At 42.8% G+C, this 27,102-nt stretch overlaps 2 protein-coding genes across 10 annotated transcripts in view; one reads left to right on the top strand and one right to left on the bottom strand.

The window, feature by feature from the left end:
• Positions 1-22,331, top strand: part of LOC125895877 (uncharacterized) — a 38,999-nt gene extending 16,668 nt beyond the window's left edge. For 2 of the 4 annotated variants that reach the window (XM_049588055.1, XM_049588057.1), the window contains exons 1-2: positions 7,011-8,278; positions 16,922-22,331. In XM_049588055.1, the coding sequence (XP_049444012.1) occupies positions 17,823-19,790 (1,968 nt within the window). In that variant the 5' untranslated portion in view covers positions 7,011-8,278; positions 16,922-17,822 and the 3' untranslated portion in view covers positions 19,791-22,331. Of the gene's footprint in view, positions 1-7,010; positions 8,279-16,921 lie in introns of those variants that run through there. The other 2 variants (XM_049588056.1, XM_049588058.1) reach the window with 1 other exon arrangement.
• LOC125895871 (BTB/POZ domain-containing protein KCTD1-like) overlaps positions 1-27,102 on the bottom strand; it is a 130,752-nt gene that overhangs the window by 20,685 nt on the left and 82,965 nt on the right. For 3 of the 6 annotated variants that reach the window (XR_007450219.1, XR_007450220.1, XR_007450218.1), the window contains exons 4-5: positions 2,773-3,078; positions 793-902 (exon numbers count right to left, since the gene is read on the bottom strand). Coding sequence is in view for 3 of the 6 variants with exons in the window: in XM_049588045.1 (XP_049444002.1) it covers positions 882-902; positions 2,773-3,078 (327 nt within the window). In the remaining 3 variants the exon portion in view is untranslated. Of the gene's footprint in view, positions 1-228; positions 903-2,772; positions 3,079-27,102 lie in introns of those variants that run through there. The other 3 variants (XM_049588044.1, XM_049588046.1, XM_049588045.1) reach the window with 2 other exon arrangements.

Here is a 27,102-nt window from a genome sequence, read left to right as displayed (position 1 = left end):
TTAAGCCTTGCCATATTAGCTTATCATAGGGCTTAGGTTTTTCATTGAGTGTTGATCCTTTCTCTAGAGCACAAACTTCTTGTGTTTATTTGAACTATATCCTGCAAATTCGTACCAGTCATTTAGAACTGAAGAAGCTTCTTGGATGAGAAGTGAAACGTCTTCAAGAAACGCAAGCAAGTCCAGTTGCCTACGATACAGCACTTAGGATTACCATGACCTGGATGACTAAGAATCTTCACTGACAAGCCAGTGAATAGTTTAGATGCAAAAGTGATGGCACCACAGGGTGCAACTCCAATTGATGCCTTGAATGTAGTGTAGCTCTTGTACATGGAGAATGTCTCGGAGTGAAGGGTAAGTGCCTCTGGGCTCTCGCATCTGAACTCTGTACAGTCAACAATGACCCTCAGATTTGGGCTGTACTGCTGGAATTTAACAGGCATTGTTTTTCTCACCTGCCCCCACGTCATCCAGATTTGAACTGATCCCATCACAAGGTACAAGTAATTAGACCATGTGATCAAAACATGGCTCACTGTAGAAATGCTCACCCCAATTATCTCAGCCAAAACCCTATCTCTGAGGCCAGCAGCGACAGGCAGGCAAAACATGAAAAACTCATCAATAAGCTGAAGTTTACGTCTTGGGCTTGGTCTGATAACCTCTTTCTCCATAGTGGCAATTCCAGTCCTGCTTGCTTTGGACCAGTACACAATCCTGGATGCAGAGGGCTCAACAGATCTCCAGAAAACAAAAAAGACATGTTTGGATGGGAACCGTGTGAAGTACCTGTAGTCTTCTTCAGACACACACCATCTATCCAGCAATGGTCCAGAGAGAGAGACATGACACCTGTTCCTCCAGCTCCTTCATTTTTTTCAGTGCCTCATCCAGTGCACCTAATAAAAACAAACAGTAAAACAAACATTAATATTTTCTATTAATAATAATTAAAGACAGCTGTGCTTCACTCTCCCTCCTCATTGACTCTCTGTTGACAAAAATAACCAGGCTAACATTAGGACTTGAGAGCTGCTACTACACTTTTATTCCATCTATTTTATGAATTAAATGCCATCATATACGATTATTATGTACTGGAGAGATAATGTTACGACAGTCACCTTACTTACATGTATAAATGGACAAAACCATAGTCATAATGCTGTATGCTCATGTTTATAGCCAAGCTAATGTTAAGACTGGAAAGCTTCTATTAAACTTTTCTTACATCTATTCAAGGAGTTAGATGCCCTGTCGTGTCATTATCAAAAACTCGAAATGTGCCGTTACGAAAGACACCTTATTAGCACGTAACGTTAAACACTGACAAAACTATAGTCATTCCCATAACTTCTGGCACAAGACGCTTGCTTGGAGTCAAGCTAACGTTAAGACTGGGGAACTGTTAACATATGCTAGACATAGATTTTTATTCCACAACATTAGGTTGTCAAGTGTGTAACGGTATCTTAGGTAATTATCTTTTTACAGATTAATAACTGAAACTGATATTGACTCCTTACGACTACGTGTGGCTACTGTATTTATCCAAGTCGTTAGCAACATGCTACACTCACCCGAAGGAGGACGACAGTTGTAGTCATGTTCCTGCACCATCACTGCAGCAGGAACATGATGTTTCCTCCACATTACAACCACTTCTTCCGGCCGTTTGAGTCTGGCACTGTTTACATTCTCCCCAGTAAATCCACTGAAATCTTGACAGTACAGCCTGAGGTTTCAAACATTTCCTACCAGACTCTGGGTGGGCCAAGACTTCTTCCTCCTTAAAGTACAGGGCACACACAAATGTTGCCTCTCTTCATGGTAAATCCCACTCCTTCATTTCTTCTTATTGACAAAATCCATCTCTGTCTTACATCTTACATTGTTGGAAAGTCGTGAAATGACAAATAGGCCTATCATTGTTTTTTCTTCGAATTTGAGCAAAAAGGTATGCTACACGTCTGACTCCTTCTTGACTCCGCCATTGTTTCTACCCAAAAGTTAAGTTAACCGGATGCAGATTTTCCCGACATCAGTTTCCTGCTCGCGATCTGTGAAATATACCTATTTTGTTTGTCAAAGGTCAAGATCACTGTGACCTTGCATATGTCTCACTTTTGAGAACTGGATAACTCCAGAGCACCTGGAGGGAGTTTCTGCAAATTTGACACTGATCAGAATTTAGTGGTCGAAGGTCAAAGGTCAACATCACTGTAACCTTGCATACATCTCATTCTTGAGAACACTATGTATTAAGAACACCTTGAGGGCATTGCCTCAAATTTGGCATAAACATCATGCATTCATCTCATTCTTGTGAGTGAGATAACAGAGTACCTGGAGGGACTTTATTCGAACGCAAGAATTTTTACGCTAATTATGACAAAACTTCACACAAATGCCCAAGAGGATACAATGATTATTTTATATCCAAAACATTAAAGGTCAGCTTCACTGTGTCATCGTAATGTTCTGCATTTAACACCTTTCTGGCCATTATTCAATATCATAACTCAGGAACAGAAGGGGAGACATTTGGTCAGGTACTAAATTGGTAACACTAATCCTGAAGCTGTGTTGATTGTATAGATCTTTTGTGCTGTCAGGGGGACAATGGGTGTGAAGCATTCAGACATGGATGTAAACTGTAAGAGAAACTTGACTGATGCGTAGAGGCATACAACTACGGGGTGGTAATTGCAGTTTGGAATATGCTAATAGGCGTTGAAGGGTTTGAAATTCAAACTGTGTGTTTTGTACCTGGATAGAGTTGAGGTGGCAGTAGCTGTTGAGTGGGAAGCGAATGATGTGTGATGAGTCCTCACTCCAGCTGGTGTTCAAGGAACTGGACAGGATGTCTCTGACCTCGGGAAAAACCTCCTCGATCACAGTCTGTTGGGCGCTCACGCTGATCCTCTCACCAAGCTCTGGTGCCACATGAATCATGACACACTCACACTCTAGACACACACCCCTGCATTCCTGCTCAGTCCTCCAACGCTCCAGCTCAGCCTGCAGAGGAGCCAGCTGGAAGAAACTGGCCTCTTCATAAAGCAGGGAGAATTCCTGCAAACGCATACACACAGAAAACACACACAATATACATGAAGACAAGCTCAGAGACTTGCACACACAGACAAAAGAAACAAAGACAGAAAGCTTATGAATATACCAGGGCTATAAACTTCTGTTCAGTTGGTCGATTAGTTGGTCAGTATGCTCAGTTGCCGGTGTCCACCAAAGCCTTGTCCCAGCCCTTCTCCACTGTGAATGGATGGCTAGTGACAGTGACAAGCGCAGCGTTTTACCCAAAGTTAAACATTTTTCAACTCTCATTTTTAAACGTAAACATCAATAATATTACGTGGTCTGCATACTTTCATTTACATAATATTCATCGTCTTTGCCTGTCAGTTACACCTCACAGAGCTGCTATCCTTGTTCACTCTTTGGTTACATCCCCTCTTGATTATTGCAATTCTGTCCTCTTTGGTCCCCCTCTCAAGTGTCTTAATAAAATTCAATCGGTCCAGAATTCAGCCGCCCATATTATTACTAGAACCTCCTCCATAGATCATATCACTCCTGTTCTCCAGCAACTTCACTGGCTTTCTGTTAATCTTGAAATCACATTAATTTCAAGATTCTGCTTCTCACCTTTAAGGCCCTTCATAATCAAGCCCCTTCCTACCTATCTGAACTCCTTCATATCTACACACCCTCCTGTTCTCTGAGATCCTCTTCTGCAATTCAACTCATATAACCATCTGCCTGCTTGACTCTCATGGGCTCTTGAGCCTTCAGCTGTTCCGTTCTATTATCAGTCCTGTTTAGTTCTTGGTGGTGAGATGGACTTGTGCATGCAGCTCAGGTGGACGCTCCCAGTGATACAGCGCACAGTTTATTTTCATTTTATATTACCATGGACATCACATTTATTTTTCACTCAGGGCGCTCCACTTGCTTGAACAGAGAATTTACTTCCCTGGGAAAGTGTTAATGTCGAGTCCTGCAACAGGAAAAAAATGCTTTGATGGACACACAACACTACCAGGTAGAGCGCACTTAGTGCACTGTGGCGATTTAGCTAATCTAGAGATAATGTTCAAATCTTTCTCCCCCATCAACCAATTGGTTGAAGAGTAGGTAGAATTTAATTCGACCGAGTTTCTTTGGGGTTGAATACAGCCCTAGAAAATACACACAGATGCACAAAATGCACACATGCAAGCACAGACCCACGAACATACACAGATACATGGACAGATATACACTGAGCAATAAATAACATTGATAAACAGCAATCACACAGTCATGACTAACCCCTTTCAGTAAATGTGCGAGGTAAACATCTGCCATATTTTACTTCAAATAATCATCAAAATTTGACCAAATGTCACTCAGAGATACATTTGCCACCCTTCTGCAGAACACACTTATTTGTTAAATTAATTTTACATACTCAGTACATTTACATGACATTTAAGAAAATGGACTTATTGTGTTAGTTTAACTATTTAAAACTTTTAAAATACATGTAAACCTATTAGTCCAATTGCAATTGAATCAAATTTCTCAAATTCAAACTAACACACCCAGACAATGTGACTGAGAGTCGAATTACTCCTGCATGTATACAGGCAACAACAAAGTAAAATCTACAGTCAGACCTGTGCATTTTTGGATGGACCAGGAGACACAGTTCATGCTGTGCCAGCTGAAAGAGTTAAACATTTTAAAATACATGGATGGGAGGAAAACACAGAATGGCGATTGTTTGGTCTGTGACGTAATAGGTCAACCAGAAAAGGTCCAATACTAACAAGCTGAAAGGGGGCATATCGCCACTTATTGTAATGGAGTCTGATATACTTCCATCATTACATCGGTTCCCCTCCCATGCTTGTATACTGGGACAAGGACAGTAGTCCAGTTAAATGGCCCAGTCGAGCTGTAACTGTAGCTCCACTTAACTGTGCATGCAAACGTACTGAGTGATAATTTCAGGGGACAAAATACTAAATTAAGCCTAATGCAGACACCATGACTTGTCAACACGGGTCGTCTAGCTTTTGACTTTGTTGTGAGCTGTCTGGGACAATACAACAGTTTACCAACCTGTTTGATTTTAGTGCATCCTAAAACAAGATGTGCTTGTAGTTGCTGCACCTTGGTGATAGGTTTGAGACAGGATATGAGTTGTATCCAATGAAATTGCAACAGGGGACAGGGGGCAGAGAAGGAGTGAGGTGACCACACACACATCATTTGCTCTAGCTGCAGATCTGGTATAATGTTGTAATAAGTGCACATGAGATCACTTGTCACTTGTGCATCGACTTAACTGTGCATGCAAACGTACTGAGTGATAATTTCAGGGGACAAAATACCATAAATTTGTGTCAAGGCACACCATGACTTGTCAACACACATTATGTTTGGGCCTAAAACTAAATTTTCATTTTTCTACAAACACGCATATGCCATCAGACTGACTTTAGGTGATTTTCTGCATCCTAAAACAAGAATGAATGAGTTGCTGCAATAAAGTTAGAGAACTAGGTTTCTGAGACAGGATATGAGTTGTATCTCAATAAAATTTAGCCACATTTACTGTAAATAAAATTGATGTTGAATCAACGCCCACTTCTTCAAAAAATTTATTCTGGATCAGAATGGTCCAAATTTTGAAATCATTCGAACATTGGTTTGAGATCACTTGTCCAGTGCACAGACACAAGATTGCCTAATCCAGAAACAATGTTGAGATTTTGGAAGTCTTGTAGTTTTCAGTGGCTTTATGGTAAAGTAAATAAGGTTATTGAGCGCACAAAGACCACACTTTGTGTCAAGACAACAAAACAAAGATCTTTGATTTTTTTCCCTTTTTCAGCTATTTGTGGGATTATTTTGTGGGGACATCCTTTTTTGCCTAATGCTTTGTCTTCTTTATCATGGTAAATGGTAAATGAATCAAGTGCAAAATATAAAGATAAAGACACTTATATAAATATATATTTGACCACCATATTTGAAGGTGCTCTGTGTATTACAGGAGGTCCCCCGGCAGACTAGGCTGTGAGGTTTGTTTTAAATGGGAATTAAAAAACAAATCTTGGTGAAATATTACTGTAAATAAAATTGATGTTGAATCCAGAGCAAGGCCATTCCAGAAAACTATGTCATCAGATAAAGAGTCTCTGAATTTGTGAAATCAAGAACAATAACTTCAGTTTTGGATCTGAATTTAGATACAGACTTTTCAAGATTGCTCAATCCAGGTTTTTATGTCTTTAAATGGGACTACATTTAGTTAATTAGGCAGTCTGCCAAAAGAACACTGCAATTAGCACTTATCATACAATTGTGTATGATCCAGACAACAAAACAAAGATCTTTGAGTGATTTCTAATGATGTTACCTAAGGGAAGCATATATAGAGTGAATAGGATTGGTCCGAGCACAGAACCTTGTGGAACTCCAAAACAAACTTTAGTACGTAGAGATGATTCCTCATTAAAATGAATGAACTGAAAATGATCAGATAAATAAGATTTATATCAGCTTAGTGCAGAACCTTTTAGGCCAATTAAATGATCCAGGCTCTGTAGCAGAATTTGATGGTCAATTGTGTCAAATGCCGCACCAAGATCTAATAAACAAGTACAGAGATGAGTCTTTTGTCTGAAGTAATCAGAATATCATTTGTAATCTTAACTAGTGCTGTCTCAGTGCCATGATGTACTCTAAATCCTGACTGAAATTCCTCAAATAAATTACTATCATGGAGAAAATCACACAGCTGGTCTGCGACTACTTTCTCCAATAGTATGTCTCTGCAGACCCGGAGACTGCAGATTCAGACCCGCGACAGTGTCCCCTACTGGACAGCTATATAACTGCAACTAAATCAGCGTCTCACCCAAACACCAGTGTTTGAAAGAAGTTAGACTTTTAATGCTTTATTACAATTTACAATTTGCATTATTATTTTGTTTTGTATGGTTTGATCAAACTATTTTAGTTCTTTATTTCTTAATATTCATCAGACTGCTCTGACTGGCACGCCAAAAACTTTCACTGCATTGATCACACCCGCTACAACATATAATAGGAAATGTCTGGTCTTGGGTGTCCAGTCCTCACTTTTGTTGTGGGAATTTGAAACAAAGGCTGTGAAATACTGAAATGGTTTGAAATGTTTTATTGTGTGCAGTGGTTACATCACACATCAGGGAGATCTGCAGAGAAAAAAAAAGAAATCAAACATTTCACAAAATTGAAAACAGAAACAAAAAAAATTTAAATACCTATCACAGTCTACACTGAAATACTGAAGATTCTGGAGCATAGCAAATACATTATTATATCGACATATTAACAATAGTGCCCCTTCCTTCTGTAGTGTAAAAGTTTGTGCTCAATGAATCAAGTAACAAGGTTAAGATACATAAGTTGATTGGGGAACAAAGGGGCTATATAATCATGTATAAGGCATTATAAAAGCTTTGAACCTGCATTAGATATTGTCAAGGTACACATAACACTAGACTGTGTAATGTTGTATGCATATTGAAAGAACACACCATGTCTTGTTTAATGATGAAACACATACTCAACTGCTGTAACTCACACACACACACTCACATATTGTACTCTTAAGGTTTTATCTTGCACGAAACTAGGAGCACTGTGGACTGCGTAGAAAGTCCCCAGAATTCACATATTTTTTTAAAAATAGAGTGAAAATGGAACCAGATCTAAGGGAAGGAAATTTGGGAAATTCCAGGCTGCATTACACCATTAAAAATGGGCCCAATCAGAATTGGACACAAAGAAAAGTTCTCCACCAATAGAATTGGTCCTGGGTGAGAAGGATTAGCAAAAAGAGGTGGAGACTCATTTGAATCTCCACCAGCATATAAGCTAGGGCTCCGAAAACAGATTTTTAGTCACGCTCCGGGGTTTGACTCACGAAGTTGTATGTGTTAAAGCCTGTTGACACATTAAACTTGATTGCATCGGACTTTGCTTGTTTCCAGTGATTCTTTAAGTGTTTGCAGCTGAGCCTAAGAGATCAAATCAACATTTGAAGACGACTAGCAAGAGACAAGAAGTTCAAGGTCGGGAGCCTACAGGCCCACTTCCAGGCACCGAATCTTTGACACTTCAAGTGGCGAGCCAGCCAGGAGAGAAGGACGTGTTGGAGCCGGAGGCCGGGGGCGCTGGGCTGTACGCCGGACACACAGGTGGCCACCAAACTAAGGTAAGCAGAGCCTTTTTTCTGCCTAAACCGGGTGTGTCTGGGGTGCAGTGCTGGAGCCGCCCAGGTCGAAGGTATTTGACATTGTTCCTCCTCTAAAGAACCTAATTATGATAAATTGGTTGAATTATTAGGAGCACTATTGAGTCACAACTAACATCACTGGGAAACGGCTAGGTCTGGTGCAGCGCATGCGATCTTGGCGCGGAAGAGTGAATGTGTGTGTGAATGTGAGAAAATAAGCAACAAGAGCAGATAAGATAGTTAAAGTATTTAAAGTATTGAGAAAACAGAGAAAATAAGAAGTAAAACCGGTAAAAGAGTAAGAGATAAAAGCATAGCCGTGGTTACCGCTATTGACTTGACCAACGTACCCTTTAAATCTGTGAAGGCAGGATCGTTGAGCCAACCAATAGGCGGTATGCAGAGATAAAAAGAGTCAGAGGTACTCAGAAGCGAATCCATGGATACCGCTGGCGACTTGCCACGCGCACCTTTAAGCCTGTAGGGGCAGGTGTGTGTGTCAACCGTCAGGTCTGCTTAGACGGAGAGCTCAGAAATAGAGATAAGGAAAAGGCCTAAATAAAAAGCTTCTGTGGATACAGAACGCTTAAAACGTTGCAACTAAAGAGGAAAAGAAAAGAGAAAAAGACAAAAAAGAGGTCAAAACAATTATCAGATCGATCAAAAAAGTGTAAAATTTGTAAAAGCTAACTGTAAATTGTAAACTTATTGTACATACATTGTGATATAGTTAAAAGTAAGTTGTGGTATAAAACAATATAAGTGTTGTAAATGCAATAAAGGGTTAAATGACACATAGTTGTAAAAAATAGTACAAATCATTGGGAGACTTACTTGAAAGAGAGTACGAAGGGAGGAGGTGAGGAATGCAGCCAGCACAGGCTGAGGAACACAGCCGACAGTAGTAGGCTGACACAAAAACAGACTTTTGTTACAATTTGGCATTTGGTTCCGATCTTTATTGGGTTAAGGGTCGTCACGAGAAAGCAGACAAACTAGGATTCAAATGCTTTGTCATAATCTGGTATCTGTGTTTGTTTTGTAAAATCTGTTTCAAAGCTTTATTATATGAGGTAGTTATTAACAGTGTCTCAGTGAAACAAGATCAGACAAGGGTAACCTCACGGTGCCAACGAAAGGTCTATATGTTTCACTGACTGGACCAGTTGCTCGGGTGAACTCCATACAAACTGGTTGGCTGTTAAGGGGAGGACAAAAGAAACATTTGTGACCTTACTTTAAGCTTGTAGATAAACAAAATAAGTGATAAGTACAGCTTAAAATAAATAGTTATAGCCTAGATGAATAGGTTTGTAATAAATAAAATAAGTGAATAAAGACGGGTTGAGACCAAATTTAAAGACAGGTTGAGGTCAAACTGTTCAGAGCTGGGTGGAATAGAGCCAGCAGAAAAGAAATTAAATTAATAAATCAACCTGTTGCAGTAAAGAGGTGAGCACCGAGAGGGAGAAACAGGGAGGATCTAAAAATAGATGGATGAGGGAGAAATCATTGAAGACGAGATTTGGGGAGAAGAACACTGCTTAACTGAGGGCCCGATAGAATACAGGGGAATACGAACACATTTCTGGATAGAAAGAACTTATTATGATAGCAAGGGGGTTGAGCATGAGCAAAGTGAGCAAGAAATTAAACAAAAGCTTTGGCAAATCACTAAATTTGTAAATTTGAAAAGAGTAAAAGAAGTATTTCCAGGTGCCCCGTGGGAAGCGATTTTGCGTAGCTTGTGGAATCCATTCTCATTACATTCACTGTTGCAGTACATGTGTGAAAACTATGAGGGTGCGCCAGTAGCCAGATTGCCTCTGCAACAGATAAGAATACAAAACAGCACAGGAGAGATATATCATCCACGGCTGCAGATCACTATAGTGCCCAGAAAAGTTGAGTGGGAGACAGGAAAATTTGGGTGCACAGTTCAGGTTCCACAGGAGGACGGGACACATAAATTAGAGTATAACCCAATTGGGGGAACACGATACAAGACTGCCATAACTGTAGGGAAGATAGTGGTGCTGATACGTACGACAGAGACAGACAGACAGCCAGAAATTCCTAGAAATAGTGAGGCGAAACAAGGCTTCATGGGAGCCAAACAGGGTAAGATAGAGAAAGGGGTTTTAACCCCTGTCGAAATAGTGATAAGACAACACCCAACCCGAGCTAAAAGAATCCAACGGTGTGTGGCCAAATGGCACAAGAGAACATCGGGAAGACATCGCTGGCCTCTGAATGGTACCTTTAACCTGGCATGCTGTGATGAGGTAGAGTCAGAATTAAGACACATCGAGGCTCGTGATACTAAGGCCAGTTATGCGTTGAAAAATAAGCGAGCAAAGGAAAGAGAGGTATTGGGATGGTTCAAACAAGCAGGGACAAAAATAATGGTGCAGTTGGAGGAAAAAGGAAAAGAACAGACAAAAGAGCAGGTGACGCCCACAACACCTACAGTGCCCACAGCACCGCCCCTATCCACAGCACCGCCCCTACCCACATCACCACCGCCCCCATACCCACAAGAGCCTACACAGCCAATAATGGGACAATATCCATTGTTAGAAACCATAGAGCTGGGGGACCAGATGGGAGGGATGTTTACAGTAACCCTAAACAAGCACATTAAAAAGGAACCCAAACGGAGGAAGACATCAACTCCGAGAGCCCAGCTGCCGATGGAGAAGCCTCTCCTCTCAGACACAGAAAGTAGTGATGGCTCGATAGCCGATGAGGAAGATGAAGAAGCTGAGGCCCCAGAGACAGACCAACGTCGACGAGCACCTCACAACAGGAGACTTAGTGGTGGTGCCTGGACCGCAGATATGGAACTGACAGGACTTGTCAGCCAAGAGGAAGCTCCTCCCAGGGAAGAAGAGGCCCCACCCATGAAACGACGCAAAGATCAGAGACACAGACAATTAAGGGTACAAGATACCAAACCCTACTATTCAAGCTGCTGTGATGTCTCTGCTGAAGAATTCAGACATCCACAAAAGGTGAAACAAGAGCGACTACTGCAATGTCAGAGCGTCTCTGCCAGGAAGGCGAAACAAGAGCGACTACTGCGATGTCAAAGCGCCTCTGACATGGAAATATTACTGGAACAAGAGATGGGACGCCTCAAAGAAGACTGGTTAAAGCAAAGGGCCGCCTCCAACCCACCACGTGGCACACTCAACAACGTGAGTACTATGCAGGATGACAGAAGCAACCACAGTCCCAAGGAAGAGAGTGGCCAAGGGGACATGATACAGCAAATGCAAGACATGATTGAAAAAACTAATAAAAAATTGGACCACATGTCTCATGAAATAGAGACTTTGGAAGAAGGAATTAGACAACCTCAAGACCCAAGTAAAGAACAGAAAAAACCCAATGCCAAGCCCACGACAGAACACATTACCATACGACTCCAAGGCACAATGGAAAAGGATCAGTGGCAAACAGAAGACGTGCAAGAGACAGACACAGATCTGACGCCACATAATATCTCAATGCACAGCAGCAGTCTGAGTCCAGAGGGCATGAAACTAAGAAATGAGAGAGTCATAAAAGTACTCAAAATGGCTGAAGAGGACAATGACGACAGTATGGGGTCCAGCATATGCCCTATAATAACAAAGACCAGTGGCAGAAGACAATATGAACCTTGGCCATTTATGGACATGATAGGCCTGGCAGAACGCCTACCAATACTCACAGATGGTGCTGATAAATGGATACTGGCCCTGGAAGAAACTACAGCCGGCATACGGTTGGCGGTAGGGGATATCAAAGCCATCCTCATGTACGTGGCAGGAAAACAGAACACCAAAGAGATATTTGCAGACGCTGGACTGAGTGCAGCCTTTGGAACCAACATTAATGATGGAGTGGAATTTGGAGGCTATCGGTCACGTATGTGGGAACAACTAAGAAAACACTACCCAGCAAAAAGAGACCCAACCAAACTGGAAGGAGAAACCATGGGGGAGGATGAGTGTCCCTCGAAATTCCTGCACAATTTCCAAAAGAGATGGAAGGAGGAGACGGGAGAGGCATGGAACGCCAACAAGACCACTCAGAGCCTCTTTAAAATGATGGTGAAAAAGGCCATGCCTGAAGAGGTACAGCGACGCTTAGAGGGTGTGGTAGGCTTGATGAAGATGGAATGGCCATTGTTTACAAAGCACATCGTTCATCATGTGGAGCTCTATAAGAAAGATAAAAAGAAAAAGGAGGAAGATGACAAACAGTTGGCTACCAAATTAACTCAACTACAACTAGGAGAGTTGAGCAAAATGGTGAAAAAAGAGAAAGAAAAGGCCAAGGTTCAAGCCCCCATGGTGATGGCAACCCAAGCGGCCCTGCAGAACGGCCAGCCTCTAGCTCCTCCACAGCCAACCCTGACTGACTCTAACGCAACAGGTAAAGACGCAGCTGTCAACGCCACACACCACCATCACTATTATCAGACACAGGCACCGAGAGGTGGTGGCGGTCAACGACCCCCCAGAGGGCGGGGCCGAGGAGGAAACCGTGGATGGAGAGGGGGTAGAAACTACGCACCAGGCAACCAGCAAGGCTATCAGGAACAATTCAATCAGCAACCAGGACCACCTCACATGGGTGCAACATACCCAGGAGCCAATCAGGCTCCGTCCAATGGTCTCTGTTGGGGGTGTGGACAGCCAGACCACATACGAGCTCAATGCCCCAGCAATCCATGGGAAGGTCCAGCACAAAATTGGCCCAACATGGAACAGCCACGCCCTTGGTAGGGATGCCCAGAGGAGCCTGAGGGGGAACTGATGTTACCAGCTATATCATTGCAATCACATGATGAACCAATCATACCTGCTGTCATTCAGGACCGTGAGTATCCTTTCATGGTAGACACTGGTGCTACATATTCATGCATTGGAAAAGAAGGCTCAAGGATCCCCCTCTCCACATCATCGATAAAAACAATAGGCTTCTCTGGGAAATCACAAATCATACCATTAACAGAGCCTGTTCCAATGCTCATTGCAGGTAAGGTCATCTGCGCTCCTTTGCTGTATTCAGCCTCCACCACAGTAAATTTATTGGGGAGAGACATTTTGTGTCCCTTGAAGGCTAAGATCATGTGCACCCAAGATGGGCTGTATTTGGATTTCCCTGATGATCCCCCACAAGACATGATGTCCCAGCTTCCCCAGACTGCACCAGAAAAACAACAGGTCCTAGTTAATTGGCTCCAGTTGTCACCTACAGAGTCACATCTTAAACAGAAATGGGCTGAATGGGAGACATGGATTCGCATGCACTATGACACAGCACACACCCCCACTCTGCCACTGCACTGCACGCTCATGTATGACAAAGATCAGACTCACGTAGATTACCAAGAATGCTGGGATGCTACAATTAACAAAAAACCATGTCTGATCACAAGTGAGGACATATTTTTGGGGCCGGAGGGTGTAGCGGCGGCTGTTCACCTTCCGGAAGAATTATCAGGGTGGTTTCAGATACCAAACTCCACACCACATGTTACATTGTTGGTGGCAGGAAATTGTGAGTCTCATCATCTTGGTCCTATGGTTAAACGTGCTCTGCAGGTGCAAGAGTGGACGCCTACACAAAATAAATACATTCACGTTTCCAAAGATAAACAGTTCATCAGGATCTCACTCAAAGTAGGCGATGAGGCAGCAGCACACAAGGTAGCGGTAGAGGTAGCCACGCCCACACAAATGGCAATCACTACAGAACATGAAGAAATGCTAAACCAAGTTCCACCACAGTTGTGGACAGCCCACAAAACAGACGTAGGTTTAATAAAATCAGCTCAACATTAAGTTAAAACCACATGTTAACTTACCATATCAAAAACAGTATCCTCTCAAGCAGCATGCCATTGATGGTATCAGACCAACAATTAAGGGGTTGGTAGAAGCAGGGGTGTTGGTTGAGACTAGAAGTCCTTGCAATACGCCTATCTTCCCCATAAAGAAACCAAATTCAACAGACTACCGTTTGGTCCACGATTTACGAGCTGTAAATGCGGTAATAGACGGGGAAATACCACAGGTTCCAGACCCTCACACGTTGCTATCAAATATCCCACCAAACACCCAGTGGTACACAGTCATTGATTTGTGTTCAGCCTTTTTCAGTGTGCCACTACATCCAGATTCTCAATATCTCTTTGCCTTCACGTATGAAGGCCGACAATTTACATACCAACGCTTGCCACAGGGCCTATCTGAATCACCGTCACTATTTAACCGCGCTTTGACGCAAGACCTGGCTAGTCTGAATGTATCAAGCACCGTGTTACAGTATGTAGATGATTTACTCATTTGCAGTGCGACCAAAGAGCAATGTGAAAAAGACTCCATTGCTGTACTCACGGCCTTGGCAGAAGGAGGACACAAGGTCAGCAAAAACAAACTGCAATTCTGCCAGCAGTCAGTAGAGTACTTGGGGAGACAATTATCTGGGGACAAAAGGCTTATTGCACCCTCACAGCTGGAAGCAGTAATCCAGGCCCCTCAACCGCAAACGGTTGGCCAGATGCTGTCTTTTCTGGGTATGACAGGGTACAGCAGACCTTGGATTTGTGACTATGCTATAAAAACTGCTCCCCTCAGGGCTCTGATTAGAGCAGCAGGACAAACAAACAATGCAGCACAGCTGCAGTGGACAGAGGAGGCGGAGGCAGCTTTCCAAGCCCTAAAGAGTGACATGCAATCTGCTCCCGCGTTGGGAACACCTAACTATGCTAAACCTTTCCACCTCTATGTTGCAGAAAAATCTGGGTTTGCTTGTGCTGTCCTGATGCAAGACACGCCCACAGGTAAACAACCACTAGCTTATTACAGCACCAGACTTGAAAACATTGAGGCTGGTTTGCCACCCTGCTACCAGGGATTGGCAGCAGCTGCTTTTGCCTTCCAGAAAGCATCATCGCTGACCATGGGACATCCTGTGACGTTATACACCTCACATCAAATTCATGCGTTGTTAACAAGTCCGCGTTTTGTTTTAACGCAAGCCAGACGCACGGGCTATGAAGTTGTTTTGTCAGCCCCTGAGCTTAACATACAGCGTTGCACCATCGTTAATCCTGCAACAAAGCTGATGTTGCCCACAGAAGGTGCACCACACAATTGCATTCATGAAACAGACAACTTTATGCGCGCTAGGGAAGACTTACACAACCAACCAATTCCTGCAGATCTCACACTGTTCGTTGATGGCTCCTGTTTTCGCGACGCCACCGGCAGCCACGCAGGATACGGTATTGTTCAGTTCAATAACACTGATCAAAGCTTTGTGACATTGCAATCTTGTAGCCTCGCTCAACCTTGCTCAGCTCAACTCGCAGAGATAAAAGCGTTGACAGCAGCTTGTCAATTGGCAAAGGGAAAATCACTAAATGTTTACACAGAATCAGCATATGCCTATGGTGTATGCCATGTTCATGCCAACATCTGGAAACAAAGAGGGTTTCGCAGAGCAGACGGCACTCCGGTAACCCATGGAGCTGCCATTCTTGACCTTTTAGAAGCCATGTCACTTCCTAAAGCTCTGGCTGTAATCAAGTGTCCAGCCCACCAAAAAACTGACACATTAATAGCAAGAGGTAACAACCTTGCAGATGAAGCGGCCAAACAAGCGGCAATAGGTGCAGTAATGGCACCTATACTTACCATACAAGACTGCGAGTCACTTACTTCCTTGCCCTCGCTTAAAACTGCCCAGGACAGGGTAGATGAAGCTGAAAAACGTTTGTGGACAAAAAGGGGAGCTATAAAGAACATGCGACCAGGGCCGCTGCAGGGCGTATGGTTAGATGCTCATGGACATTTTGTACTACCAACTTTGCTGTTAAGATTGCGCAAGGGGGGCGATACTAAGGAAACTACAAGCAGTATGGTGGTCACCATTTATGGCAGCTACAGTGGATAGGGTATTAAATGAATGTGACATCTGTGCACAACACAACATCAGGAAAGTTTTTTCAGCTCCATTGGCACACATACCACCCCCAGACGGTCCTTTTAGACATATCATGCTAGATTACATAGACATGGGACCACAGTCAAGAGTTAGGGGAATGAGGTACGTTTTGGTGGTCATATGTAGATTTAGCAGATGGGTGGAGGCAAAAGCTACAGCAAAATCAGACCACAGGACAGTTGCAAAATTCTTGTGCCAAGAAGTCTTCCCAAGATTTGGAATGCCAGATACCATATCATCAGATAACGGCAGCCATTTTGTGTCTAACGTCATACAAGAGACACTGAAGCAACTAGGGATCAAACAAAAATTTGGCTGCGTGTACCATCCCCAATCACAGGGAGCTGTAGAAAGGGCAAATGGTATTTTGAAAACCAAAATAGCCAAAATAGTAGCAGATAGTGGAAACAAACTTAACTGGGTGGATGCTTTACCGCTTGCACTAATGTCTATGCGTTCACAAGCCAGCCGAGTCACGCATCTAACACCGCATGAAATGCTTACGGGCCGGCCCATGCCGCTACCTTACCTAAGAGGTCCCTATGAGGGACTGTCCCTGGAACAGTTACAAGGTGAGATGTTTGATTACTTATGATGTCTAACTCGCATCCACAGGGCAGTGTTCCAGCAGGTGAAAGGGGCCACAGCAGACAGAGGGGTCGACATCCCGGCAGACCTCCAGAGAATTGTTCCTGGAGAATTGGTGTACGTCAAGGTGTTCAAAAGAAAGTGGGACCAGTCACGAAGGGAAGGTCCATACAAGGTGATACTTGCCACACCAACTGCCTTGAAAGTTGAAGGTAAGGACGTTTGGTTCCATCTTAACCACTGCTGCAGAGCTAACCCACAAGGCCCATACCCTGGCCTAGAACCAGGCAGAGAGCAGCCTCTTCAGAAAGTGATCAACCAGAAGGGGATGGCGACACCTCCCCACAGGAACAGGGGACAAGGAGGTCAGCACGCGTTGCGCGAAGACGCAGGGCAGAGGCAGCCCAGGGTGATGGCAGCAGTCCAGCCCAGAGTGAGAGCAGCGGGTCACTACAGGAGAGGGTATCAACAGTGGCAGAGAGCTCATCAGAGAGGAGCTCCTCAACCGCCAGGACTGACAGCCAATCTCAATCCCATGAGTCACCATCTGCTAGAGATAGGGAAGATCATGAGAGGACAAGTGCAGAGAGAGAGGTGGCTGCAGAGGCAGAAGGACAGGAGGGAGAGGGAACAGAGGCAGAGAGAGAAGAAGGAGGAGAAGAAAGCCTCAGCTCAGAATCAGGCGAAAGTAGAGCAGCAGACACAGGTTCAGACTTAGGTTCAGACTCGGGCTCCAACTCAAACTCAAGAGACACAGACACAAGGGGATCAGATCCAGGAGAAGGAACAGCCCCCCGGCAAGCGGGAGGGCTTGAATAGCAGAAAAGGAGGAGCTAATGTGGGAGTAATAGGTGTAGTGCTACTAACCCTATTGCTCATCCTAAGAGTGAGGCAGAGTGCAGGAGTAGAACTGGGCAATCAACATCAGATGCAGATGAGTGAGTGCTTGGTGGCCTTAGGAACCATAGCTGCGAAACAAGGACAGATACCACATAGGGAGATGATACAACTAAGCTACTACAAATCACATGCTTATGACGACATCTTGGTGGAGGGTCCAGGAAATATTAGGTTGCATGGTCAAGCTATAAGTTCACACTGCACTGCAGAGGGAAGGGTGACGGCAGGAGTTGTGTGTGACACGAGAGGCTGCACTGATACAGACACAGGACACAGTGTATACACTAAAATAGCTCATCAGTGGCTTCAATTGAAACCACCATCCCAGAGAAAGCCAAGAGATGTGGTGGTGCAGAGGGTAGAACTAATTAGAACCACCACTTGGAAGTATAACCTTTTTTACCAATGGCTAGAATACTCCGCCAAACAGGTAACTAATATTACGTGTATAGCATGCCATAGAAGGAAGGGTCTACCAGGGGTCAGACCACTCCCAAACATAGATAAGTGCTGGGAACATAAAACGTGCTTTACTGCCTGTGTTATGTGGATGGCAGCGGGACGAACAAGGTGGTCCAACACGACTGCAATCTGTCCTGGAACCTTTAACAATGCCACTGATCAGTTCCAGCAGGAATTTCACATGCCCCCAGTAGTACATTTGGCACCAGATCTTGTATTCCCCTTTTGTGTAGCACGAGGAAATAATATAGAACATTGGTTGGAAAATGCCACTACAACTAACTCTTCCCAGGAAGCAGAGAGGCTGATACAGTGCAGATATGAGGCTATCATAACCACATCTGGAGGCTCAGTTAACCTCACAGGGGTACAGAAGGTGTGCAACACGACCCTAGAAGCTAAAATTCAGTGTCACCAGGTGGTAAATGGTGGGAATGAATCATATGTGATGGGACGTCATTATAATGATACCACCTGGATTTTGACATTCAATTTAACTAATGGTACAACACCACTGGCAGACATATTTTGGATGTGTGAAGAAGATTTACAGGTAAAAGTTGTACTGCCAGCAAATTGGACAGGAATCTGTACCCCACTAATGCTAACAGGCCAACTTACAATGCTGACAGTAAATGGCAGCTTAAATAACACTAGCACGCGGACTCATAGATCAACTGACACTTCCACGCACTCTTGGCAGGAGGATGCTAGTGTGTACATTACATGGGACCAGGTGCCACAAGGGATCCCTACAGAATACCAAGCCATATCAGACGGGTGGATAGGGTCAGGCAGAGCATTGGGCTCCTGGCCACTCTGGGGAGCTGTAGCCAATGCTCAGTATACAGCTCGTAATAGCCATTGGGTAAATTATTTATGGTATAATCAGCAACGATTTGTGAATTGGACGATAGAAGCCTTACAAGGTGTGAGTGAGCAATTGCATGCCACATCTTTAATGACAGTGCAGAATAGGCTCATTATCGAGACTATGCTTGCTGAAGATCAAGGGGTCTGTGATGTAATAGGGGAACATTGTTGTACTGTCATTCCTATGCACACGGGAGAAGAAGGCAATTTGACCCATGCCTTACAGAATATACGCACCTTAAGGGACCAACATGTGCAGCACTCTAATTGGAACACTAGGATTCCTTCACTTTGGGATTGGTTATCAACATTATCCCCAGGGAGGATCTTATACACAATTGGAATGTTATTGGGACTTGTTGTTTTGGCTCTTTGTGTAATAGCCTGTTGTATTCTCCCTTTAGTGCAACTTCTTATCAAAAAAGCGATGACAAGCGTCGCAGGACAATTTATTATAATAGATCATGGTTCTCGTCCTGAGACAATCACAGAAATATATGAAAACATGAGTGGCCCTGGAGGAAAAGACCTTAAAGATTTCAACCAAAGCACAGGGCCGAATGAGGGGAATCAGTATGAAATAATGATGCCAAACAATACACTGGGTCAGGATGATCAGAAATGGGAGTCAGTTGAGGAAGAGTATGTGGAAATAGTGTAGGACGCAGAGGTCCTGTCGTCACCAATCCTACTAACAACTTAGCTACTAAATTCGCTTGCATGGCTTATGTACACAGTTTAATGCTGAAGGGACAGACACAGCACTAACAGGAAAGGGATAGCATACTAAAAGTGTCCTCTACAAACTTTTGAGATAGATATAAACCATGGCTGAGCCTTGGAGAACCCCACATCCATACCAGCAGGACCCAGAGGACCAGCCAGTGTTCCAGTATCAACAGCAGGTACCAGGCATGATGGGACCTCCTCGTCCTCCTCCACCACCATACCCCGTGGGCAGTCGCCAGGTGTCCTCTTGCAACCCCAATGAAGATGTCCAGATGGGCGGACGACGCAGCTCCAATCCCTACCCAATGACGCCAGCGCAGGTCTACGCTGCAGTTTTGTGCAGTCCACCACCAGCACACACCTTTCATTCACTGCTGTCACCGCCAACTGTCCCCAGCCATGATGACAACTCCCTAGAAATTTCCCATCCAGCAATAGACACCTCCACCAGGGGAGGTCAGGCCCCAGTTGACCCCATCCCAGAAAACCCCACTCCACAATATCCCCCGTTCCAGAATGTAAAGAGAGACATGGAAGATCAAGGGCCTACCACCTCACGAGCTGGCACTGAAAAGGTTCAGACACCCACCTCCCCACAAGTGCCATGCCAGAGTGGAGGTTTTCCTTGGCAGCACTGTGTGCGTGATGACACCTCATCAGCAACGGATGATGATGCTGAGTCACTGAGTTACTCACCTACTACTCCTGAACCCCCTCCTGTACCAGCCAAACAACCAAGGAATGCAAGGGGCAGACCAATAGGCCCCGCTCCAGTACAACCCCTGCAGACCTACACACGTCAAAGGCTGCAGAATGAATATGGAATAGTCCCTGAATTTATTGAAGCCAATTTATGGCTGTTGCCTGAGGGAAAGGCCAAAACCAAACAGGATCGTAAAATAGAAAACACACTGCGTTCACAGCTTCACTCTGTTGCCCAAGGACCTTACCGCATGCTGGTACGCAGTCTCCTCCTCCCCCTGTGTGAGAAAGTGCGCAAAATCTGCCGTGATATTTATGCAGTCAGAAAGGGTGAGAATCATGCGCTGAGCCGACAACATCACCAACGCGCCACCAGCGAGCTGCTGCAGTTGCGCACCCAACTCAAAGAAATGACTGAGTTCAGAGACACTCTCCTGACCGAGATCTCTGTGCTGAGAGGGCAGCTGGCGACCCAGCAATTTCTAAGCCATAAGAACTGAGAAGGACATGACAAAGTGACGATGAAACATATGTATGATGATGTCATAATGCTTATTGACATGTGATTTGGGTACAAATCAATGAGCTGTGATGTATGCCTACTCCTTAATACGTTGTATGTTAGTCATTAATGAAGAGATGTGTGACAAAATGATGATTGATGAAATCTGATTTCTGAGTTAGAGCTATTGTTAATCACTAGAAAATGATTCATGTGTGGTAATAGTTAATCTTAATTAAGTGTTATGGGACTGTGAAGTCCCAAAGGGGGGAATATATATTTTTCCCTCCCCTTCTTGATTCAAATAGTTATGGGACTGTGTAGCCCCAAAGGGGGGAATGTAGTGTAAAAGTTTGTGCTCAATGAATCAAGTAACAAGGTTAAGATACATAAGTTGATTGCGGAACAAAGGGGCTATATAATCATGTATAAGACATTATAAAAGCTTTGAACCTGCATTAGATATTGTCAAGGTACACATAACACTAGACTGTGTAATGTTGTATGCATATTGAAAGAACACAGCATGTCTTGTTTAATGATGAAACACATACTCAACTGCTGTAACTCACACACACACACTCACATATTGTACTCTTAAGGTTTTATCTTGCACGAAACTAGGAGCACTGTGGACTGCGTAGAAAGTCCCCAGAATTCACATATTTTTTTAAAAATAGAGTGAAAATGGAACCAGATCTAAGGGAAGGAAATTTGGGAAATTCCAGGCTGCATTACACCATTAAAAATGGGCCCAATCAGAATTGGACACAAAGAAAAGTTCTCCACCAATAGAATTGGTCCTGGGTGGGAAGGATTAGCAAAAAGAGGTGGAGACTCATTTGAATCTCCACCAGCATATAAGCTAGGGCTCCGAAAACAGATTTTTAGTCACGCTCCGGGGTTTGACTCACGAAGTTGTATGTGTTAAAGCCTGTTGACACATTAAACTTGATTGCATCGGACTTTGCTTGTTTCCAGTGATTCTTTAAGTGTTTGCAGCTGAGCCTAAGAGATCAAATTGACATTTGAAGACGACTAGCAAGAGACAAGAAGTTCAAGGTCGGGAGCCTACAGGCCCACTTCCAGGCACCGAATCTTTGACACTTCACTTCCTCATCTGCCTTTCAAGCCTCCGACAAAACTCCTCCACTTCACTGTGGTTTCCCTTTTCTGGATTGTTATGTGCACCTTAAAAAGAGGGTGCCTAATTAGTCAAAGTTAATATTTTTCAACCGTTTTACACACATAAACAAGGCCAAAACCTAATAACAGACAAAAATACATTTCTGATGTTCTGCGCTGGATGAGCTTAATTTCTGTCCACAAAATCTCTAAATATATGCTATAGAGTAATATTAATGTAGTGATATAAACACACGTGATATAGGCTATAATATTATGAATAATAAAGGAAAAAACATGTGTAGGTGTATTACATGGTATACATGAATACAAAATTAACTTTTAGCATAAAGTACACTAATTGCCAATATGTAAACATGGATTTCATGCTTGTATGACAACGTAAGCCTATACATGTTTTTCTAATATCATCCACTTCATTGCTTTAGTCATTTATTCATGTTTAATTTAAAGCAAATGCTAAAATTATTCGTCATCGTGCTTCGGTTTCATGAAACAAAATGTGCAGGTCAAACAGTTCATTGCTAACAAGCTCAACTATTACCTACTACTTTAACCCATATTTGACGTGCCTTTCAGACTATCATGGTAAAGACAGTCATATCATTTTAAACGTATCACTGTAAAACATTAAGTTCGCTCTCTAATTCAAGTCAACAAAATAGTAGTCACATTATTTATTTAATGCCATCGCATTAAATAAATAATGTGATTCACATTCAGTACTCACACTCGGATCGTCGTCGTCCATATTCAATAGTTGTAATAGTATTGTAGCAAGGTGAGATGCTCATCCCCGCCCTTAATGAGAGAGTGTTCTTCCTTGCTCTCACCTCCACTTTGTAGCCAATCACCGCATGAGGGCACGCTATATGAGGAGGCTATGTTCAGTCTGACTCTCTCTTGCTCGTTGGCTCCGAGACCGTTTGAGCATTTATTCCATATCCTTGATATCAGGTGTCAGTGTCGTTCACTAGTTCGATCACTGTCAGCACTAGTTGGACATCTGGTCACACTAGTTAGACGTTTTGTCCAACTAGTTGAACAAAGAGTCTTACTAGTCACTCTTTTTCAGCAACTAGTGACACTTTTGTCAAACTAGTAACAACTTAAGTCTGACTAGTGAAGCCACAGAGCCATACTAGTTTCACCAAAATCCAAACTAGTCAGCTTTTTGACAGACTATTGGCCCACTGGGCTGAACTAGTAATGCTTAAAGTCTTACTAGTGAACTAGTGAGCTGCAAAAGCTCTGACTTGCTAACTAGTAGCAGCTATTCGCCTCACTAGTCTGCTAGTAACCTCAAGTTTTTTACACTAGTTACACATGTAAGAGCCAAAATCATCACTAGTGTGACTAGTAAGGATTTACACCTTAGTAGTTAAATTAGAAAAAGTCTCATTGACCTTACTAGTTAACTAGTGGGGCTTAAAATGTTTACTAGTTGAACTAGTTGAAGCTGAAATACTCACTAGTTACTCTAGTAACACCTTATTGAGCTCACTAGTTAACTAGTGAGATCTAAAATGTTTACTAGTTGAACTAGTGACACTGACATGCTCACTAATCACACAAGTAACACATCTTTTGACCTCACTAGTTAACTAGCAAAGCTAGACTTATTTCTAGTTGAACTAGTGGAAGCCAAAATATCCACTAGTCACACTAGTAACACCAAATGCTAATTAGGGGGCGGAATAGGATTATAAATGGATTCATCTTATTGGTTCTCCAACAAGAATATCACCCAGGGGAACTTAACCCTTTAAAGCCTGGGGAACTTTTAAGTGTAATTGCCAGCTCCTTGGTAACTATAAATGCAGAGTAAAGTGAACTATCAGGGACAATGAAATAAAAACAGTGAAACCCCAGACGTATGTCTTTGTTTCCTATTGTGAATGAGTATAAAAATAAAAAAGCAACTCTGCTTCTTTCCTTTCATGGTCACACAAGTATGTTATCAATAAAAATCCAAGGAACATTCAATCATAGTCTCATTAAAAAAAAAAAAAAAAAAAGCCCACTGGTAATTAAACATTTTGATGAACTACTGCACTGCACACACACACACACACACACACACACACACACACACACACACACACACACACACACTGTCCTGCAGTGCTGGACATGAAACGAAACGAGGATTCCCACTAGTGTTACTAATAACACTAGTTTACTAGTTGCAGTGGTGCTACTAGTAGCACTAGTGACACTAGCACTAGTGTAACAAGAAGTATATGACACCCCCCCCCCCCACACCCCATCAGCCTCCCTACCCACAGCATCACGTTTTAAAAAAATAAAGAATCTGAATTTAAACTCAATTTGTCTGACTTACGTTTATCTCATATAATGCATAGATATATGCTTTGATGTGATATGCAGCCTGCCTACAGCAGCCTAGGCATCTGGCATAGTATGGAGTCAGGCTGCATCTGACAGCTCAGTGTGACGTAGGCTACGGCCAACGGCCTTATTGGAGGCAGGGTTTTATTTGAGGGAGGCCTTTATTTCTAAATCCCTCCGTTTATTTTTACACATTAGCGACCAAGCTCAACGTTCATTAGTTCATCTTCATCTTCCTCACGTGCTGTTCTCCTCGCTGCACTGTTGGACCTGGGTCAGGTCTCTGTCTCCATTGCGCACGCTGTAGCGCTTCGCTCCCATTCAAGTCAATCAGAGCATTTTCACAGCGTGCGCTCCGATCCGTCTCCAGTCCCGACCGGGCTCCGGACACGGAGCAGAGACCTGCTGTCCAACAGTGCAAGGCTGTCCCTCTCTGAAGCAGAGGATGAGGTCGGCTTCACTCCCATCAGTCTTCACAGACAGTCCACACAAGTTGAAAGAGTTTCTGATCATATCGTTGTGAGTTTGTTCCAGGCGGCAGAGGTTTTGTTTTTTTTTTTTTTTTGACCCGGCTATTTGGGGCCGGCCTTTAACGCCCCCGGCCATTATATGAGACCCGGCTATTAATTGAATACCGGCTATTATTTGAGGAAATACGGTTCCGACGTGCATGTCTCCACAAGCAATATTAATCAGAAAAATTAAGGGGGTGGCACAGTTAATAAATAATACCAATGCAATAATAATTATTAATAGGCTATAAACAATAGCCTAACAATTAAATGTTCAGGGTGACAGCTAAACATCAAAGATTCTTTTCTACAAGCAGAAAATGAAGAGATGGTTGCACCAGATTTATATTAGCCTAGATTAAATTTCCATCTGCAGTCCAAACATGTAATACACAGAAGACACAGACCACAAAAGAATACAGGGGAAAAAAGACCTGATATGCTACATGAAATGACACAAATAGACAATGGACAGCACAGACATACAACAGAAACACAGTTTCCACATTTAATAGCCTATGTCCTCCTGGATGTAGACTAAGGGACCCTGTCGGGGTTTATTTCTCCACAACAACCGACTGACATTATCCCGCTTATCAAACAGCCTACGAGTGAAATAATTAATTTGATACATAATGGTGATCAAAATAGGACTTTTATCGATTTATAAATTGCATAGCCTAGGCTACAATTGTATTCATTTAGCGTAACTGCAGGTCTGGTCACTTTTCCACTGTTCTGATCCTGGCTGTTTTGAGATAGCACGTAGGCCTACCCTAATGCTGTCAATGTTCACAGTGCGACACCTGCTGGGCATTTTTTTTTTAAATCTCCACTTTTGATATAATGTTGAAGTTTCACATAATTGAGTGCAGACTCCACAATGCACGGTAACTGAAGAAAACTTTCTTTTTCAAAATAGTCATGGTGCGTTATAATATCAGCTGCATATTAATATTTCTTCTTTTTTGAATTTATTTATTTATTTAGGCTATTCTTTATTTGTTTATTTTTAAATCAAACTGTTAAAGATCTGTTTGATTTTCATCTGTGCACTATATTTACAGCATGAACTCATTAAATTAATTGCATTTTATAATAACACAATAAAATAAATGTACACATCTCCTGCAACCACTACTGCTCAAAGTCAATATCAAGAGCTGGCACTTTAAGGCTTTTCAGCACTCATTTGAATACTGACCAATAAAAGTCTTTATCCCGCCTATTTAATTTGCATGCAGTTTACTAGTGGAACATGTTGACTTCTAAGTGGCACCTGCAACTCTACTGGCTGTGTGTTGCATTTAACATGTTAACTAGTGATGGTAGTGACAACATTTTAAACTTCATCTGTAAACTAGTGGGGTTCAAAAAGTTCCACTAGTCAACTAGTAAGACGCATAATGTCTACTAGTTATGCTAGTGGGTGTCTTTTTCCTAACTTGTCAACTAGTGAAGTTCAAGAACTGCCACTAGTTGACTAGTAAGACCCAAATTGGCCACTAGTAACACTAGTTGGTGTCTTTTCGACTTCACTAGTCAACTAGTTACACATGTCCTCTTACTAGTTAACATGTTAGGTCCAAAAAGATTTACTAGTTGACTAGTGACACTCTTTCCGTAGCTCACTAGTTAACTAGTGGATGCTATTTGTTGTCACTAGTCAGATTCTGCACTGAACATGTAAAGACTTTGACCAAACCTGTTGGAAGTTTTTCTTACATGTAAGGCTATTCCTTGACCTAGTAACGATTTGCTCAGCACTAGTGGGCAACTGTGCACAGCAAGTGAGACATTTCTTTTACATGTGAGACTTTTTGTCGCACTAGTTGACATCTTCACCACACAAGTAGATATCCTCATCTTACTAGTACAACAAAGCTGCTTACTAGTTAACATGTGCATGTCACTAGTTAACTAGTGAATGCTGCTACTGCCATACATGTTAAACAAGTTAAATTTTATCACAGTACTAGTTGTACTAGTAGGATGAACATGATGACTAGTAAGCAGCTTTGTTGAACTAG

This window comes from Epinephelus fuscoguttatus, linkage group LG10 (assembly GCF_011397635.1).
Source record: "Epinephelus fuscoguttatus linkage group LG10, E.fuscoguttatus.final_Chr_v1".
NCBI lineage: Eukaryota > Metazoa > Chordata > Actinopteri > Perciformes > Serranidae > Epinephelus > Epinephelus fuscoguttatus.
Note: the sequence above shows the minus strand (reverse complement) of the source record. Positions and strands in the feature narration are given on the sequence as shown.